Source organism: Schistocerca nitens, chromosome 2, assembly GCF_023898315.1.
Source record: "Schistocerca nitens isolate TAMUIC-IGC-003100 chromosome 2, iqSchNite1.1, whole genome shotgun sequence".
Taxonomy (NCBI): domain Eukaryota; kingdom Metazoa; phylum Arthropoda; class Insecta; order Orthoptera; family Acrididae; genus Schistocerca; species Schistocerca nitens.
In genome coordinates this window covers 735086927-735108416 of record NC_064615.1, presented here as the reverse complement: position 1 = coordinate 735108416, position 21490 = coordinate 735086927, and the positions used below count along the sequence as shown (strand labels likewise).

The window sequence follows — 21490 nt, the reverse complement described above, 5'->3', positions numbered from 1 at the left end:
AACGTTTTACCTATTGATCTGACTACCAGTCATTGCAATGAACATTCGGTACCAGTTTTATCCGATTCACCCTTATTCAGTAGGATTGGATACGATGGGTAGATTGATGCAAGTGAAGACGCAAGAGATATTGATAATTTCTGAGCTTGTATGTGACTTGAGATCAACAGAAGTGTCTGAAGGAGAGCATCACCTCTTCTGCAGTCAGAGAAGTGCAAACTGAAACACAGACAGACGAAGTGCAACCATCGCTAGGTAAAGCAGAAGCAACGAAATGCTTGAAGGAAATATTGACTCCACAACCTCATATTCAGAAGTTAAGCACAATGGATCTAATTTGCTATGAGAATGAAAAATCTAAGGAGATGGCAAAGTTCGATTTAAGCAACAGTGGCATTTTGCTGAACGGTACAACTTGTGTGATAGCCGGGACGAACTTCGGCCTACCAGATACAGTCGTGGGTACGAGTGTACTCCAACTAAGCCACCCTGTACTGCATTGGCGAAAGAAGTATATCCATCACAAGATGTAACATATCTTAACAACGCCCTAAATACTGACATCATATGAGCTTTAGATACACTAGCAGGATCTCAGCAAGGGATAATTTCCATGGGACAAATGTTTCAGTCATTTCAGCAATGTCAACGGAACCGACGACGAAACATCATAATATCGGCATTACAACCACGAGTTTTGCCGGTATTCTCATAGCAATTTGCGTACTTCAGTTGTGTTCAGACATTCATTTACTGGACCTAGTGACACAGCAAATACTTGTTGAGAGGTTTACTGTCATAACGTGCAAATCATAGAGTAAGAGAAACCGTAAATTTGTGATAACTTGTAAGGACAGAAGTACGAATAACATAAGGAAACTTTCAAAAGGGTTCTTCAAACCAGAACTTAACAATAATGGTATAGAATTAATGGTACAAAAGAAAGACCCATGTAGGTCATCTCACGTGAGTAAAAATGTCGGAGTAACTGGCACATGATACGGCTATATATATGTGTGTGTGTGTGTGTATGTATGCCATTTTTGCAGAAGATTATCAGAGGGAACACTTAAAACGACTGTTTTGGAAAAAGAGAGGAGTGCCGCGTCACTTAGTAATTTCACTACAGAAGCCGAAAATTTTTAAAGTTCTACCGATCGAGCTCAGAGCATAGGAAGACAGTTCGGGGCTGGTGTAGCAATCAGAAAGTCAGGATGGCGTTTTGCTGATGTAGTAGAAGGAAGGCACCAGGCTTCCTACGAGGGAGGGAAGCAAAAGAGCAAACACCGTAATTCAACATCGTTGGGCAGTGTGGAGTAACACTTTATAACTTCAACTGCCAGAACACCGCTGCAATAGTCAAACGCTGCAGAGAGACACAAGCTCAGCGAGCGAGAATAATTACTGATCAGAATAATTATAGCTCTATTGATACTCAACAGCATAAACTTTAGATACATTTGATAATGGGCTAATACAAGGACTGAACTGGTCGTGTACTTGATAAAGTTCTGTTTAGGCAACATGAGCGGCATTCCATAAAATTAATCAACCACCACGGCAATGGTACGACCGCTGTTTATACCAGCAAAGGAGGGAAAATTTGATAATGTACCCAAGACCACCACATGATAACCATGGACTCTTGAAATAATGTAGCTTCCGGAACTCAAAGATACATTCATTCATGCTTCCATTCTGTCCGTACCACTAGAAGCAGAGAGTATAACAATCTACGGAGTTTCAGTGTAGCCGTGACAAGTTGATCGATGATAGCTGCCTGCTACCTCCTCGCTGACTTAACCAGTAAGACGCAGCCAAACTAATGCAAGCCACAGGCACGGTCTGCTGTTGCTGCTTACTGGAACATTGTCGATGCGGAGGAGAATGAAGCGCTACACCCCCTCCCCCCACTGAGGGTCAAACGCAGCTGATCAGCAAGATGTCACCTTCACAGCATACAGATGTGGTACACTGGTGGATGACCAGACTCTTAGGAAATGGTCAGTACATCTGACTACGATGCAGCGGGCCTGCATTCGACTTCCGATCAGGTCGGAGAGTTTCTCTGTTCGGGGAGAGGATGTCTCGTTGTCCTCATCATTATTTCTACATTGACGACAGGCAATCCGCCCAATGTCTCGTCAACTGAGAAGACTTGTAACTCGGCGGCCATCACTGCCGACCGATCACTTCATTTCGTTTGAAGGCCTATTCTTCCCGACAAATGACTCCTAGACCACACAGCTGGCTATCCTCTCCTACGCACACTACTGGCTGCCTACAAGATTTCTAAGGTGCAGGGCCGTACTGTACTGCAGAACGGCAGGGGCTGCCCATCCCCACGTCGCCGCCTGCCGACAACACTCGCCCACGACACTCTGACCTGCGGCTCTGACGTCATTACTCATTGACGGGGTGCGCAAGTGCTTCTTCGCTACAAGCACTGATACGAGGCCAATGTACGAGGCAATGAGGCAGATTTATAAATAAACTCATCCTGGAAAATAAATGTTATTGCAGATGCCCCTCTGCTCGATACTCTGGACCAGATAATACTAGGCACAGAATTAACTAGAAAACAGAGGTGAACGGCAATAAAATCCTAAGTTCAGATTGGAACGTTTATCGTAAGGATAGGTTAATCACCAGTCGTGGCGGCATCGTTATTTCAGAAGGGAATTCGATAATATCTAACGAGGTTCTCATGGATTCCGAATGTGAATTAATCTTGGTGAAGTTAAGCATCAAATGTCGGTCAAAAATGGTAATTGGATGCTTTTATAGACCACCTAAGTCGGGAGATGTACTGGTACTGCGTTTCAGAGAAAACTTGAGTCATATCATTAAAACTCCTCCTGATCACGCTGTTGTAATATGGGGTGACTTCAACTTCCGTGTTATAAGCTGTGAGTGTCATGTTATTAAAACTGGTGCCGGAGACAGGGATTCGTCTGACGTCATTGAGAATATCATATCCGAAAATTACTTCAAGCAGACAATTAGAGAACAAAGTCGTGTGGGTAATGTCTTAGACCTCCTAGCAACAAACGCACATTAACTTATCTAATCAGTTGAAGCAGAGGAAGGTATCAGTGATCACAAGTCTGTAATAGCAGCTATGACTACGGCTATTAAAAAAACTTTTAAAAAACGCACAAAAACGTTTCTTCCTAGCAAGGGTGACAGAATACAAATTGTGAAGTATCTCTACGATAGTCAACAGCAAGTATTCAGTGTTGAGGAAGAAGATGTGGAGTAAAAACGAAAAAAAACCTGAAAAACATGATTCATCTTTAGACAAGCGAACAATGTCTTAAGGGTTGCCAAAAACCCATTATGCTGTAATAGCCGTGTCATAAAACTGTTATGTAAACAAGGAGAGACTTATCACAGATACAGTAGAAATCAAAACGCACATGAAAAAACAAAAGCTGGACGAAGTGAAAGTGAGTGTAACGATAGCAATGAGAGAAGCGTTCAATGCCTCCGAAAGTAAAATTTAGTCAGGCAGTGCGACTAAAAACCCTAAGAGGTTTTGGGCTCATGTACAATCACTGAACGGGCCGAAATCTTCAAATGGCTCTGAGCACTACGCGACTTAACTTCTGAGGTCATCAGTCGCCTAGAACTTAGAACTAATTAAACCTAACTAACCTAAGGACATCACACACATCCATGCCCGAGACAGGATTCGAACCTGCGACCGTAGCAGTCCCGCGGTTCCGGACTGAGCGCCTAGAACCGCTAGACCACCGCGGCCGGCGCCGAAATCTTCAATTCAGTCACTTAGTACCACACTAGCGCCGAAATACTGAATTCTGTCTTCGGAAATTGTTTAACTGCGGAGTCGCAGACACTGAGATAACCGACTGCGAAACAGAAAAGCAGTGTCAATCGCTTAGTTGTTGGAAAGGCATCAGGATGAAATGAGACACCTCAGTTTTCTACAAAGACAATGTGGAACAACTTCCTTACCTTCTAGCAAAAATTTATTGTAGATCGCGGGAGCAACGAAGGGTACCTAGCGACTGGAAATAGCGCAGGTCATTTCTGTTTCTAAGAAGAGTCGTAGGAGAAGTGCACATAATTATGGGCCTATATTCTTCACGTCAAATTGTTGTAGAATTATGGAAAATTTTTTATGCTCAAGAATTATGACACTTTTGAAGAAAGAAAGTCTCCTCTACATAAATCAGCGTTGATTGCGCAAACAGGAGTCCTGCGAAACCGAGCGAGCTCTGCTCCTCCATGAGACCCTTAGCGCTGTGGACAACGGCACTCATGTTAATGCTATGTTCCCCGATTTCAGGACGACATTTGGCACCGTCCCACTCTACCGTTTAGTGAAAAAAATACGAGCTTCCCGGGTACCGGAACAGAGTTGCGACTGGATTCAAGACTTACATGAAGACACAATCAACACTCCGCTCTTAACAAACGGAATCGACAGATGTAGAGGTAATTATCGGAGTACGCCAAGGAAATGTGATAGGACTGCTAGTATTTACGATACATGTAAAATATCTAGTAAAAAATGTCGAATCTCCAAAGGGTATTGCCGAATGAAACGATTGTCTACAAGAAGGTAACAACGCTATAAGACGCTACCGATTTGCAAAAGTAACTGATTAATGTTGCAGCGACTAGCAGTTGAACCGGAACGTCAATAAAAATGTAACATACTGCATGCACACAGGGGACAAAATCAAATGCCGTACAACTACACCATTGAAGAAAAATTGCTGGAAACAGTATCTACCGCAAAATATCTAGGAGTATTTATCCAGAGCGAACTTAAGTGGAATGACTACATACAGTAAATAGTAGGAAAATCAAATGCCAGACTGAGATCCATAGAAAGGATCTTAAGGAAATGTACCTTATCGACGAAGTCATTGTTCGCCCAAGTATTGAGTATTGTTCATTAGTCTGGGACCGTTACCAGGTAGGACTGATGAACGAGGCAGAGAAGATCCAACTTAGAGCCGTGAGTTTCATTACAGAATCGCTTTACCAGAGCGAGAGGTTACAGAGATGCTCAACAAACTCCAATGGCAGACGCTACAAGAGAGGCATTGTGAATCACGGAGAAGTTTACTATTAAAATTTCGAGAGAATATTCTCCGGGAAGAGTCGGACAACACGAAAATGCTTGAAATGGCTCAGCACTGTGGGACTTAACATCTGAGGTCATCAGTCCCCTAGAACTTAGAACTACTTAAACCTAACTAACCTAAGGACAGCACACACATCCATGCCCGAGGCAGGATTCGAACCTGCGACCGTAGCAGCAGCGCGGTTCCGGACTGAAGCGCCTAGAACCGCTCAGCCAAAACGGCCGGCGGGACAACACATTCCGACATACAACTCGCGAAATGATGACGACGAGAAAATTCTCGAAATCAGAGGTAATACAGAGGCTCGCCGACAATTGTCGTTCCTACGCGCCATTAGCGAAGTGAACAGTAAGAGGAGCGCCGTTGTTGGTATCAGAAATACCCTCCGCCATACACTGGCAGGTGGCTTGCGGAGTATTGATATAGGTGTAGATTTAGAATGCATCGATGGATCATTGAGTGCAGAAGAAACGGATCTTGTGTAGGCCCTACAAAAACAGCCTCCACAATGACACATTTGTTAAATTATGACAGGTAACTGACAATCGCAATGCCTATGTTGTGTTCGTAAGGAATGTAACATGTTATTTTACAAAAGAAAAAATGATGACATCAGTTGTTACTACCTTTGTGACAGATGTCCATGAAGCTGATCTTGTGTTACAGTAGCCAGAGGTTGTCTTGTAATTAAATGTAAATATGTAGGTCTTCACTATACTGTGAGCTAAGCAATCGAAAGAAAAAAGCAGACATTATTATGTTTTAAATTGTATCTAAGCCATGACTGTTTGTATTCTTCCAGGGATAAAATTGATTTTGACCTTTTTGAAATATATGTGGCAGGGTCATCTATGTAAATTAGTGAGATGTATGTTGAATTTGGTTAAGAATATAGCGCACCTAAGTGTCCTGACTACAGTTCAGTGAGCAATAGTTTTATTGTAGATATGCAAGACCCCATAGTCCATTTTGCAACCTATATGCTGGCTTCATAATAAGTCATTCAGTCATAAACTCATTAATTGCTTATTTATTTATCTCTATTACCATGTTCTATATCCCAACCAAGCTCAAATTCTACACCCTCAAAATATTACCTCTTGATTGGCCTAGAATGCCTTATACTCGATCCTGTCTTCCACATTCGTCTTCCCGTTTGCACATGCATTCTCTAACAGCTAAGTAAATTCTCAATTTCCGCTCAAAATGCAAGAGCATTTACGCAAATTCCATACCTCTTGTGAAATTGATGCCTGAACTGCTATGTGTCCCCACTGCTCTGCTGTCTCAGGCTTCTGTCGCACCTGTACAATATTCCATCACACTGCCAGCGCCGCATTCTCTATGTCCTGCCCTAAGACTCTCTCTTCGTAACTCATGACTCTACGACGTAATCTGTCTACACCATCAGCTGTAGTTGTGCCTGCCACATTATTATATGGAGGTCCCAGTACCCTTCCCAGCCACCTCTCATTTTCAGCCTCCACTTATCGATCAGACGCATACCATTTAAGCATCATGCCATGCTCCCAGACGTAGATGCTTCCGCTCCTTCTTAACATTACGAAAATTGACAATCGAAAAGAAGCATCACCAATTACATAAGAACACCATTTACATCATTATTGGCTGTGATTTTTGTAAGAATACCACCAGAAGAAATACATTTGTTGAATATTACTCCCATTTTTGATCGCTGTAAGTGTACGAAAGTGTATATTTCAATACAGTTCGCTGGTATGAGATTTCCCTGACTCCTTCCCTCTTATCAATACGAAAAGAAACAATCAATTAAGAAAAAAATATCCACACTCAGTTCGTCTGTTTTCAACAGTCAAAAGATAACGGCCCGGCTATTGCACGAGGACCTGCTTTGGCCACTGTCAGACTATTATTTATTGGTTTATGCAGAATTTGGGTTTTAGTGCTGGTTGTGAAGCTGTCGTATAACTGTTCTTGCTTACGACAACCCCACAAGCGCCCCACACTGCTATTCAGTAGTTGTTAAACACTCATTGGTGCTGGCTGCAGCTCCTCTGCCCCCAACGGTCTGAGTATCTACTACTTGATCATGAGCTCATTTGTTGTCCACACTACAGAACAGGAGGAATTTTGAAAGATGTATGTCCACTGAGGGTATATATCACAAGAATTTTTCCCACGTGCAAACATTCTGCTCCCATTGAAGACACTTCTATATGAGGTCCGTACCACCTGTCGAAGCACGTAACGAGGGATACATCTTACAGCGCTTTTATACAACAGCTCAACCGGTACGTCTTTTGTGCAACATTATGGCCAGGTGATGCCCCTAACATAGGTGAAATGTGCCAAACAAAGAAATAGTTCCAACTCATCTGTTTTAACCTCCTTTGTTGTTCCCTCATGTGTGGCAGGTTTCGAGCACTGCGCGCATTTTCAAGCACATGTTTAGAATAGTGGTGGATATACAAGGTGAGTCACCTAACATTACCGCTGGATATATTTCGTAAACCACATCAAATACTGACGAATCGATTCCACAGACCGAACGTGAGGAGAGAGGCTAGTGTAATTGGTTAATACCAACCATAAAAAAATGCACGGAAGTATGTTTTTTAACACAAACCTACGTTTTTTTAAATGGAACCCCGTTAGTTTTGTTAGCACATCTGAACATATAAACAAATACGTAATGAGTGCCGTTTGTTGCATTGTAAAATGTTAATTACATCCGGAGATATTGTAACCTAAAGTTGACGCTTGAGTACCACTTCTCCGCTGTTCGATCGTGTGTATCGGAGAGCACCGAATTACGTAGGGATCCAAAGGGAACGGTGATGGACCTTAGGTACAGAAGAGACTGGAACAGCACATTACGTCCACATGCTAACACCTTTTTATTAGTCTTTTTCACTGACGCACATGTACATTACCATGAGGGGTGAGGTACACGTACACACGTGGTTTCCGTTTTCAATTACGGAGTGGAATAGAGTGTGTCCCCACATGTCAGGCCAATAGATGTTCAATATGGTGGCCATCATTTGCTGCACAAAACTGCAATCTCTGGCGCAATGAATGTCGTACATGCCGCAGTACATCTGGTGTAATGTCGCCGCAGGCTGCCACAATACGTTGTTTCATATCCTTTGGGTTCAAAATGGTTCAAATGGCTCTGAGCACTATTGGACTCAACTGCTGAGGTCATTAGTCCCCTAGAACTTAGAACTAGTTAAACCTAACTAACCTAAGGACATCACAAACATCCATGCCCGAGGCAGGATTCGAACCTGCGACCGTAGCGGTCTTGCGGTTCCAGACTGCAGCGCCTTTAACCGCACGGCCACTTCGGCCGGCCATATCCTTTGGGGTTGTAGGCACATCACGGTACACATTCTCCTTTAACGTACCCCACAGAAAGAAATCCAGAGGTGTAAGATCAGGAGAACGGGCTGGCCAACTTATGCGTCCTCCACGTCCTATGAAACGCCCGTCGAACGTCCTGTCAAGGGTCAGCCTAGTGTTAATTGCGGAATGTGCAGGTGCACCATCATGCTGATACCACATACGTCGACGCGTTTCCAGTGGGACATTTTCGAGCAACGTTGGCAGATCATTCTGTAGAAACACGATGTATGTTGCAGCTGTTTGGGCCCCTGCAATGAAGTGAGGACCAATGAGGTGGTCGCCAATGATTCCGCACCATACATTTACAGTCCACGGTCGCTGTCGCTCTACCTGTCTGAGCCAGCGAGGATTGTCCACGGACCAGTAATGCATGTTCCGTAGATTCGCCGCCCTGTGGTTTGTGAAACCCGCTTCATCGGTAAACAGGTAGAACTGAAACGCATTCTCTGTTAATGCCCATTGACAGAATTGCACTCGATGATTAAAGACATCACCATGTAATTGCTGATGTAGCGACACATGAAACGGGTGAAAGCGGCGACGATGCAGTATGCGCATGACACTACTTTGACTCAGTCCACCGGCTCTCGCAATGTCCCGTGTACTCACGTGTGGGTTCATGGCAACAGCAGCTAACACACCTACTGCACCCGCTTCTCCTTGCCGGCTGCGGTGGCCGTGCGGTTCTGGCGCTGCAGTCCGGAACCGCGGGACTGCTACGGTCGCAGGTTCGAATCCTGCCTCGGGCATGGGTTTGTGTGATGTCCTTAGGTTAGTTAGGTTTAAGTAGTTCTAAGTTCTAGGAGACTTATGACCTAAGATGTTGAGTCCCATAGTGCTCAGAGCCATTTGAACCATTTTTTCGCTTCTCCTGTGACGGGCCTGTTACGGACCCGTTTGCGTGCTACGACCATACCTGTTGCATACAGTTGGCGGTAGATGTTTTGCAATGTGCGGCACATTGGATGCTCTCTGTCCGGGTACCGTTCTGCATACACCCTGCAGGCTTCAGCTGCATTTCGTCGACACTCACCATAGATATCATCTCCGCCTTTTCAGAGTTCGAATACACCATGGTCACAGTTACTACAACACTACACTATCACAGACGTCTGGTGACACGGTGTACTACAGTTGGTCTTGCGTGCGGAGACGAATGCAGAATAACAATAGCAGCAAGCGCTACATGCGGACACTGCGACAGCTAGACCAAACCACAACAGTGCACTATAGCCACACTCGTAAACACGGTCGTCATCGTAAACATGTCCCTGCAGATGCTGCTCACCGACCGTGGCCCGTGTTTGTTACAACACGCAACTGAACGTCGGAGGTTTTAAGCGTCGACTCAAGGTTACAATATCTCCGGATGTAATTAACATTTTACAATGCAACAAACGGCACTGATTACGTATTTGTTTATATGTTCAGATGTGCTAACAAAACTAACGGGGTTCCATTTAAAAAAAAACGTAGGTTTGTGTTAAAAAACATACTTCCGTGCATTTTTTATGGTTTGTATTAACCAATTACACTAGCCCCTCTCCACACGTTCGGTCTGTGGAATCGATCCGTCAGTATTTGATGTGGTTTACGAAATATATGCAGCGGTAACGTTAGGTGACTCACCCTGTATATCGCAGAGGTAAATTACGGGTAAATCCATAATGAACGTTGCAGCCAAATGACAGGTATAGGGTCATAGGTGAAGTAGCATCCTGTATTAAAAACAGCATGACATGGCACAGTCTGTCTATACAATATTGTAAGTACATAATTTATCACCTAAGTATCTATGCCCTGGTTGGTTAATTCCTACTTGAATGTCCGTGTTCATGGCTATGCTATAGTAGGCTAGCATCAGTACGGTGGCAGCTCATGAGATTTCCTAATAAAATGAAATACAACAAAAATAATCTGTCAAAGGCCATGTAACGCTTTTTTGTATTATAAAGGTCTGACTGTTTCGAATTTGCTATCCAGAAATTGAGTATTTCCTTTCCTACAAAAAATTATTATTACTGTTATTGGTGCCTTGTATGTATGTCTTTCATAAAATATGGATCGTGATGTTTGTGCCCTACAACTGTACAAATAGTATATTTTCTGTGAAACAGCATGACTACAGTAATCTGTAGGATGACAATTATCCATGCACCATCAAATCATTGCAGAAGAATTGTTTGGTTTCATATACTTTTGCTCATAAATTACATGTAAATAGTTATTTTCAAATAACTGTACATTAAAGTTTTCAAAATAAACTGAGATCAAATAAGTGTTATCTCGGTATGATTCGACGGGCAAAAAACAAAACGAGGAGGTTAACAAAATTCATGTCCATAAGGTATACCAGAGTATATTAATTTCATATTTCTTACAGAGACGTAAGCACAATACACGGTACAATTAAAAAAAAGAGGCTCACAGTATGATCATTATCTCTTTAATAATGCTTGTTAAGAAAGGGTAAGCTACAACACTTAAAAATATTAGCAGTTTTGTACAACATCTATGTCTCTGAGGACTACAATATCAATATAGCAAATCAGTTCACCTATCCGCTATCATACATAACAGTGTACTGAAACTGCTGCTCTTGGAATTTTCATTTAAGCAACCTCCATCTCGTACCAAATCATTAAATGTGGTCATTAGTGGCACATAGGAGGTATTTAAGGCAACAGCTTGTGCCAAAAGGTCATGTAAGTTTCGTACAAGTTAGTTTTGAGGCTAAGAGGTCCATTTATCTCCAGATAGTAAGGTAACGATTCATCGTACTCCTTCCAAGTCTCTGTCAGTATGGAGGTCTGTTCTGGCGTCGGATTGCTGAAACAGTAACAATCATATGAGTTGGTCACAAGGCCGTGTTTAATTCACAACACTCTAATGGAGCCATCACATACATCTACATCATTTCCAGTATGAAAAGTATGACAACTCATGGATGAGTAAATTATATGGACGTGTTGTCATAGAATTAGCTTATCAGACATTTCAGTTTCTTTACAACAACAGTCTACTAAAAAAATCTGAACCAGTAGCAAGAAGATCACTTACTCATATTTAGCGAAGTTAGTCCACATTGTTGTCATCTGAGCTTGGATTACACCTCCATCCGAATCAGGATCCAGATCTGTTGCATGCAAGTATCTCACATCATCGTTGTGAGCTGCACCTGTAAGTAAATGAAAGGCATGTGAACAAATATAATGCAGGTTTGGTACAGAAGCATACTCATTATGAATTCTTATAGTCGAGTATAAGAGTTATATTGTTCTCAGCTACGCAAAAGAAACAACATTTATGAAGTACTGGTATTTATAAGTAATAACTTTTTAATTTCTTATAGTTCATTAATGCCGGCCGCGGGGGCCGTGCGGTTCTGGCGCTGCAGTCCGGAACCGCGGGACTGCTACGGTCGCAGGTTCGAATCCTGCCTCGGGCATGGGTGTGTGTGATGTCCTTAGGTTAGTTAGGTTTAAGTAGTTCTAAGTTCTAGGGGACTTATGACCTAAGATGTTGAGTCCCATAGTGCTCAGAGCCATTTGAACCATAGTTCATTAATGAATACAGTGAGATGGTCTCATGTGACTGAAATAAACTCTATGCCACATAATAAGCACATGAAAATATGTAATTTTAAATTAAGACTAAAGAGTCCCAACTATGAAAATTTGGTGCAGTGGGAAGTCTCCGTGTACTGCAAGCAGAGATTCAAATCGTCATGGCATGGATTTAGAGAAGGCCTGAAAACCTGAAAATGCTTCTGGGGATCTTCTTCCATTCACTTTGTTTGCAAAACCACGTAGAATCAGTAAGTCGCCAGTCGACTGTGACAAACATGATGTCGACCAGCTGTGTCACTGTCGTGTTCGACAGCCTACCTGTCAGCCGAACTTGCAGGACGGAGAAGTAGTGACTGGCACACATAATTCTCTTAAAAAGGAGTACACAATTCTGGCTACATACGCCGTTGAGTTAAGGATGGTCAGTAAGTATCCTGTGCTTCAAATCCTTGCTAATGAAATGGATCCTGTTTACTCTCGATAGGTATGGGTCACATCAAATGTGTATGTGATGTTCAGCTGAAGTTATGTTTGCATATAATAGTGTCGTTTCTGAATGATACATCAAATAGCGACACGACAAACTTTGTTATATGAAATTGTTAATGTTCTGCCACTTTAATGATCGTATGCAACAGTATTTCATCTGTTGGACATTCGTATTAATAAGTTTATGGTCCTTTATTTGCACATGTATGCTTGTTATTAATTGATTGTCGTATATATTCACTAGTTGCCTGATAAACGGTGCTATGTAGCGCACTGTGGTGAGCGTCACCTATGGTGCGTTGCGTGCAGCACATTTCTACATCTGCATCTACATCCATACTCCGCAAGCCACCTGACGGTGTGTGGCGGAGGGTAAATTGAATACCTCTATCGGTTCTCCCTTCTATTCTAGTCTCGTATTGTTCGTGGAAAGAAAGATTGTCAGTATGCCTCTGTGTGGGCTCTAATCTCGCTGATTTTATCCTCATGGTCTCTTCGCGAGATATACGTAGGAGGGAGCAATATATTGCTTGACTCCTCGGTGAAGGTATGTTCTCGCAACTTTAACAAAAGCCCGCACCGAGCTACTGAGCGTCTCTCTTGCAGAGTCTTCCACTGGAGTTCATCTATCATCTCCGTAACGCTTTCGCGATTACTAAATGATCCTGTAACGAAGCGCGCTGCTCTCCGTTGGACCTTCTCTATCTCTTCTATCAACCCTATCTGGTACGAATCCCATACCGGTGAGCAGTGTTCAAGCAGTGGGCGAACAAGTGTACTGTAACCTACTTCCTTTGTTTTCGGACTGGTTCAAATGGCTCTGAGCACTATGGGACTTAACATCTGTGGTCATCAGTTCCCTAGAACTTAGAACTACTTAAACCTAACTAACCTAAGGACATCACACACATCCATGCCCGAGGCAGGATTCGAACCTGCGACCGTAGCGGTCACACGGTTCCAGACTGAAGCACCTAGAACCGCAAGGCCACACCGGCCGGCTTGTTTTCGGACTGTATTTCGTTAGGATTCCTCCAATGTATCTCAGTCTGGCATCTGCTTTACCGATGATTAATTTTATATGGCCATTTCATTTTAAATTACTCCTAATGCCTACTCCTGGATAGTTTATGGAATTAACTGCTTCCAGTTGCTGACCTGCTATACTGTAGCTAAATGATAAAGGATCTTTCTTTCTATGTATTCGCAGCACATTACACTTGTCTACATTTAGATTCAATTGCCATTCCCTAAACCATGCGTCAATTCGCTGCAGATCCACCTGCATTTCAGTACAATTTTCCATCGTTACAACCTCTCGATATACTACAGCATCACCCGCAAAATGCCTCAGTGAACTTCCGATGTTAGCCACAAGGTCATTTATATATATTGTGAATAGCAAGGGTCCTACGACACTCCCCTGCGGCACACCTGAAATCACTCTTACTTCGGAAGACTTCTCTCCATTGACAGTGACGTGCTGCGTTCTGTTATCTAGGAAATCCTCAGTCCAATCACACAATTGGTCTGATAGTCCATATGCTCTTACTTTGTTCATTAAACGACTGTGGGGAACTGTATCAAACGCCTTGCGGAAGTCAAGAAACACGGCATCTACCTGGGCACCCGTGTCTATGGCCCTCTGAGTCTCGTGGACGAATAGCGCGAGCTGGGTTTCACACTATAGTCTTTTTCGAAACCCATACTGATTCCTACAGAGTAGATTTCTAGTCTCCAGAAAAGTCATTATACTCGAACATAATACGTGTTCCAAAATTCTACAACTGATCGACGTTAGAGATATAGGTCTATAGTTCTGCACATCTGTTCGACGTACCTTCTTGAAAACGGGGATGACCAGTGCCCTTTTCCAATCTTTTGGAACCCTACACTCTTCTAGAGACCTACGGTACATCGCTGCAAGAAGGGGTGCAAGTTCCTCGCGTACTCTGTGTAGAAGTGAACAGGTATCCCATCAGGTCCAGCGGCCTTTCTTCTTTTGAGCGATTTTAATTGTTTTTCTATCTCTCTGTCATCTATTTAGATATCTACCTTTCTGTCATCTGTGCGACAATCTATAGAAGGAACTACAGTGCAGTCTTCCTCTGCGAAACAGATTGGAAAAAGACATTTAGTATTTCGGCCTTTAGTCTGTCGTCCTCTGTTTCAGTACCATTTTGGTCACAGAGTGTCTGGACATTTTGTTTTGATCCACCTACCGCTTTGACGTCAGACCAAAATTTCTTCGGATTTTTTGCCAAGTTAGTACATAGAACTTTACTTTCGAATTCGTTGAACGTCTCTCGCACTAGACGTCCGTGCAACCAGTATTACAGAAGTAGTGGCGGAGGACATACAGGGGCATATGTAATTTTACTTTTGTTCGAAACAGGCTTATGTCTGTTGAAGTTATTTTATTGGTCTTGATGCAGCCGCTGGGCTAAGACATTTTTCATTGATTAGTGTTTATGTAAGGAATATGTTATCGCTTGCGTAATTTTGAAGTTTATGTGTAGATTGTATCACTGGTCTAGATGTTATTTTGGTCATTTTTAGGACCTCTGAAGAAGGCTGTATTATTATAGACGAAACAATGGTCAAGGTTTAAAATAAACATAATTTAGTGCAACTGGGGGATGTTTTCCATTCGAGACAATTTCGTAACGGTTGTTGTTGTCGTTGCCATGATGAAAATAAGGTTTCCATTTCCCCGTCACCTAATCAATGTATTATTATGGGGCTTTGTAGCCATACACTTAGACCACTTCGTTCTTCATTCACCCACGCTTGTCTGACTGCACTCGAAAGGCCATCGTCACCTAATCACTGTGTCATATGTGATATACTATAGCCCTACGCTAAGAACAACTCCCTACGAACTGCTGCACAGTTGTTGCCTTACAGATGAAGAAAACGAATTACCGTACAATACCGCACTTCATCAACTGGCTGCGATTTTTTGTTTTGGCTCCCCTGCTGGTTGCTGCGAGGCTGTGCGTGGGGATTTTAATATGTTCTAGGACTGCAGGTATACAGGGTGTACATAATTGGTATTCCAGCTTCAAAACGCTGTAGAAAGGGCACCATATCTCAGAATGACGTCAAATTTGAAAAAATATGTTCTTGACGCACTGAGAAAAGTTACAGGACAAAAAAGAAAAAATTACCAACAGTGGCTTTGTAAGCGTCTTAACACATGGCAGATAAAATGCAATACGACGGCTATGGTTTGAGTTGCACGTTGTACCGTCTGTACTATTCAATGAGTATCACTACAAGCACGGTATTAAACGATTGTCTCACTGATAGTTAGATAAGCCCACCCACCAAGGCAAGTTCGTACCACATTAAATAGAAAAAAAAATCAGTTTTTAACTGTCCTGAGGCCAAAAACCAGTTACAAAGCAAAGTGAATGATTTTCATTGTCCTGGGACCAAAAACCGGTTACAAAGCAACAATGCAATCAATTTTTAATGTTACATCAGTGGCGCAAGACATGTTCAATGCGCTATCCACCGTTTTCTCTTACAAGTTGAAATCCAGAAACAGCATGATCTACAATGGACCTGAGGGTCTCGGGGCTCTCGTTTAGAATGCGTTGCGCAATGCGTGCCTCACGTTCGGCTACGTTCATTATTGGATCACTGAACATATCTTTCAGATAACCCCGCAACCAGAAGTCACACGGATTAACATCAGTTGATCTCGACGGCCAGGCTGTAGGGAAATGACGGCTGATAATTCTAGCATTTGCGAAATGCCTGCTGCTTCACTGGCTGTGTAGTGCCCGGACGATCGCCATCTTGCATACAAACAATCCAACCATAACATCCATGCAGTTGAAGGGTTGGAATGACGTGTGTACAAAACAGTTTCACAGCGTTTTACCTCTGACGGTACGCGTAAGAGGACCCGCAGGACTCATCTCCTTGAGAAAAAAAAGCTCGATTACTCGTGTGTTGCATACATAGATGTCTACGAGTTTTTGACTACATAAATCGACAGAACTGCATGTATGTCAGCCGACCAGATTGGGAGAGATGCCATTGAGCTCTCGACGGAGACACCAGTACACCAATTGCAGCATAAGAGGGTGTGTCGGGGTGCCAAATATGTAATATCCATTACGGCAGTGCGGGCCATATCTACATTCACATCTACACTCGGCAAACCACCAGGAAGTTCATGTCGGAGTGTACTTCCCATTGAACAACATACTGGTTTTCTTCCTGTTCAGTTCGCTCTGGACCGCGGGAATAATGACTGTTTAAATGTACATGTGGATGCTGTTATTAATCTACTCTTGCCTTCATCTTCCGCTGTGGCCGAGCGGTTCTAGGCGCTTCAGTCCGGAACCGCGCTGCTGCTACGGTCGCAGGTTTGAATCCTGCCTCGGGCATGGATGTATGTGATGTCCTTAGGTTAGTTAGGTTTAACTAGTTCTAAGTCTAGAGGACTGATGACCTCAGATGTTAAGTCCCATAGTTCTTAGAGCCATTTTAACCATTTTTCACTCTTCCCTTCGCATCCCCTATCGGAGTGACATGCAAGAGAATGCAGTATATTTCATCATTACTCACGTATTGTTGAACTAAACTCCTTAGGAGCAGATTTCGGAAGGTCTAACGATAGCGAACTACCGCCGTGTCATTCTCAGCCGACAGGAATCACTGGAAGTGGATGTGCACGGGAATATCGTCAGCACACCACTCTCCTGGCCGTTGTCAGTTTTCGTGACCAAAGCCGTTACTTCTCAGTGAAGCAGCTCTTAAATTGGCGTCACAAGGGCAGAGTGCACCCCGCTTTTCAACAGCGATCGACAGACCCGGACAGTCTCCCTTTCAACTGCTAGCCAAGCCCGACAGCGCGTAACTTCGGTGACAGGACGGGAACCTATGCTATCACTGCGAGAAGGCCGTTGTCACTCACGTATTACTGGTTCTTGGAATTTCCTGTATAGCTGACGTCGTTCTTCAGGCACATGTCAGATTTGGTTTCATAGCTTTCCCACGACATCTTCCCAAGTGTCCGAACAAACATGTGACTACCTGTTCCGGACGTACTTGAGCGGTCATCTATGAGAGTTTGAACGACTGTATTGTAAGAAATTTTCTTTGAAGAATAACTGCATTTTCCGCAGTAACCTACCGATGAAATATACCACTTGCACTACCAAAGGCAGAGTCCGTGTTGTCATTCGATTCCCGCTCCTCACCAATAGTTATGCCACGGTATTTGAACGCTTACAAGGGGAGGCCGCCAATTGTGAAATTCATATTCGATTCCTACTGCGCATAATAGAAGCTCACGGCCAGAGGTGTAATGTGCCAAAGCACCAAGATGCACTTCTCAGTCGTTGTCGAGAAAATCGACGGTTAAAAGATACCGTTGCGGTGAAATACTCTCTACGATTAATAATTTTCTACAGCGTCGTGGCGCAGCGGTAAGCGCTCGGGTTCGTAATCCAAAGGTCGCCGGGTCGAATATCGCGCCATTCAATTTTTTTTATTATTACTTTTTTGTAATATATATATATATATATATATATATATATATATATATATATATATATATATATATATATATATATATACTATTAATGAATTGCTTATGCATGTTGATGAAGGCGGATCGCTCTCCAATTGTACCGCCTCCATTTTTCCGTTTGTTTAGCAGGGTGTACCAAAGCTCTCACGTCCGCACTGATTTTCGACGATTTTATAAGTTGCGCTAGGGACCGCATCTACCTTCTTTCGAAGTTAGCAGGCAACTACGCTGTTATGCGGAGGCTCGTTTCGGCCCATTCAACATCTGTCTTTCAAGTGTAACGAGCGAGTAACGGAATTTATATTTCATACCTGCCACAGCAAATTTGTGTTCGTGGGAACTCTATTCTAATTCGAAGGTTTGACTTACGCTATGCGTATTCGTTTCGGAATATCGTTTCTACGTCTTCCGTTAACTATACGTGGTTAACATTATGAAGACAATTAATAACATTTGTTAAATACAACTTTGTTTGCGGTTTTTCCACGACAAACGACTTTCAACAACTTATTATATGCATAATTGTTCCAACTGATTACCGGGAATTATATATATATATATATATATATATATATATATATATATATATATGTGTGTGTGTGTGTGTATACATTTGAATTACAAAAAACAAATACTAAAAAAAAAGGTTGCATCGCGCGAGATTCGATCCGGCGACCATCGGATTACGAACCCGAGCGCTTACCGCTGCGCCACGACGCTGTAGAAGATTATTAATCGTAGAGAGTATTTCACCGCAACGGATTCTTTTAACTGTCGATTTTCTCGACAACGGCTGAGAAATGCATCTTGGTGCTTTGCCACATTACACCTCTGGCAATGAGCTTCTATTATGCGCAGTAAGAGTCGAATCTGAATTTCACAATTGGCGGCCTCCCCTTGTTAGTCTAATGTCAGTTACGACTCATTGATATTTTAGTAATAGGATAGTACATTTCTGCGTTTTTGAAGCGCACAATTTTTATTTCTCTACATTGGAAGCAAGTGACCTTCTTTGTACCGTTCTGAAATCTTGTAACTGGATTTTGTGCAGCTATTTCAGACAGCACTTCATTTTAGGTAACTGCATCATCTGGGAAAAGTCTGAAGTTATTTGCAAGATTGTGTGGCAGATGGTTAATATGCATTTCAAATAGGTAAACCATTCATATAATTATAGTTGGTGGTGACTTCAATTTACTCTCAATATCTTGGCGAAAATACAAGTTTATCAAGTCGGTGGTAGGAATGAAGCGTTATCCGGAAACATAATGAATGTCTTCTCAGGAAATTATTTTGTACGATAAGTCCAGGAGCTCACTCGAAGAGTACATGATTGCGAAAAGGTACCTGACTTCTTTGGAACAAATAGTTCTGAGTAAAGAAGGAGCATCATGAGGTGTAGAGGGATTAGTAACAACAAGGGTGCTGGAGCAAGACTAAATACCGTTACATCAAAGCCCACATTATCGCAAAACACTTCTGTTTAAACCATCAGCTAAAAATTTGCTTGATGCCTTTCTAAGAGGCAGTCTCCACAATTTTCAGGCCGACTATGTAAAGTATAGACCAATCGTCATTTAAATTCAAAGAAATAGTATCGACGACAACTAAGAGATATATAATAAACTAACACAGATGGTGCTGACCCACCATAGTACACAAAACAGGTCAGAATACTGGTGCAGAAAGAACGAAAAAAGCACGTCAAATTCAAAAGGACGCAAAACCTCCAAGACATGCGGTCTTATACAGAAGCTGGCGAATCAGCGTGAACTTCAATGCGAGATGTTTTTAGTAGTTTCCACAAAGAACCTCTGTCTCGAAACCTGGCAGAAAATTTGAAGAGATTCTCGTCATATGTAAAATAACCCACTGAGAAAACGCAATCAGTACCTTCATTGTCCGATAACAATGGTGATGTTATCGATGACAGTATTGCCACTAAAGCAGCGTTATTAAACACAGTTTTCCAAAATTCCTTCACCAAAGAAGACGGCGCACATTTTCTTGAATTCCAATCACGAACAACTGCCAGCATGAGGACTTAGAAGCAGATATCTTCGGCGTAGAGAAGCAGCTTAAATCACTTGATAGAGGCAAGTCCTCCGGTCCAGATTGTATACCCGTCAGGTTGCTTTCAGCGTGTTTTGATATAATAGCTCCACATTCAGCAATCATATACAACCGCTCACTCAACGAAAAATCCATACCTACAGAGTGGAAAGTAGCACACCAATATCCAAGAGAGGAAAAAAAAGTAATCCGCTGAATTACGGACTCATATAGCTAAAGCAGATTTGCAGTTGGATTTTGAAACTTACGCTGTGGTCGAACATTTTGGGTTACCTCGAAGAAAACGATTTATTGACGAACAGTCAACATAGAATCAGAAAATGTCGTTTTCGTGAAACACAACTAGCTCTTTATTCTCATGAGGTAATGAGTGCTATCGACAGGGGATGTGATATTGATTCCCTAGTTTTAGATTTACAGAAGGCTTTTGACATCGTTTCTCACAAGCGACTTCTAATCAAATTGTTTTTCTGTGGAATATCTTCTCATTTGTGCTACCGGGTCCGTGATTTTTTTGTTAGAAAGTTTACAACTCGTAGTAACTGAGGAATTACAGTCGAGTAAAACAGGTCTTGCGGCAGCGTTCTCGATTCCCGCGCATGGGGTCCCGGGTTCGATTCCCGGCGGGGTCAGGGATTTTGTTGGCACCTAGCTACAGAGGGAGGAATGAATATCGCAATAAAATTATAGAGATAAAAGTTCTCACGGAAAAATTTAAGTGTTCGTTTGTCCTACGCGCTATGCGAGAGTGGAATAGTAGAGAAATGGCTTTAAGGTCGATCCGTGGACCCTCTGCCAGGCACTTAATTGTGAATTACAGAGTAACCAGGTACATGTTGATGTAACTGAGATGAATGGTAACGTTCTCAACACACTTTCACGGTACACACATGATACTGCTTTTACATCACTTGATGACTGTCAGTCTAAGACAACCTTTGCATTCTACAAAGAAATCATCAGTACAGCCAATTTCCTTCCCCGTCCATCCTTTGTCACAGCTCTTTGTCATGCAATTTAAGTTCTCGAATCTGAAACTTGGAACTGATTCGTTTGAACATGGAAGTGAACATACATTAGCCAACAACGATGTACCATCAGGGTTGGTGAAGTGTCGATGCCGAACTGAAAGCCTTGTGGAACTTTCAAAAGCTAGGCGATATCGGCTGTCTAAATTTGAGAATTCGTCGATGTCACGAAACCTAACATGCCGTTGGAGTTATGAATTTTTTAGCGTCCCATATCCCGAAGGTTTCCATTTTTAAAACTGAGCAAACACTGAATTTCTAGGAATCAAA

The 21490-nt window shown here is 42.5% G+C and overlaps 2 protein-coding genes across 7 annotated transcripts in view; both read right to left on the bottom strand.

The window, feature by feature from the left end:
- Positions 1-21490, bottom strand: part of LOC126236941 (esterase FE4-like) — a 796743-nt gene that overhangs the window by 192300 nt on the left and 582953 nt on the right. For 2 of the 6 annotated variants that reach the window (XM_049946634.1, XM_049946636.1), the window contains exon 11: positions 11171-11339. The exons of 2 other annotated variants lie outside the window; for them this stretch is intronic. In XM_049946634.1, coding sequence (XP_049802591.1) covers positions 11186-11339 — 154 coding nt within the window. In that variant the 3' untranslated portion in view covers positions 11171-11185. Of the gene's footprint in view, positions 1-10905; positions 11068-11170; positions 11340-21490 lie in introns of those variants that run through there. 2 more of the 6 variants (XR_007545011.1, XR_007545009.1) reach the window with 2 other exon arrangements.
- Positions 1-21490, bottom strand: part of LOC126236943 (esterase FE4-like) — a 470464-nt gene that overhangs the window by 379202 nt on the left and 69772 nt on the right. The gene's annotated exons all lie outside the window — the stretch shown is intronic.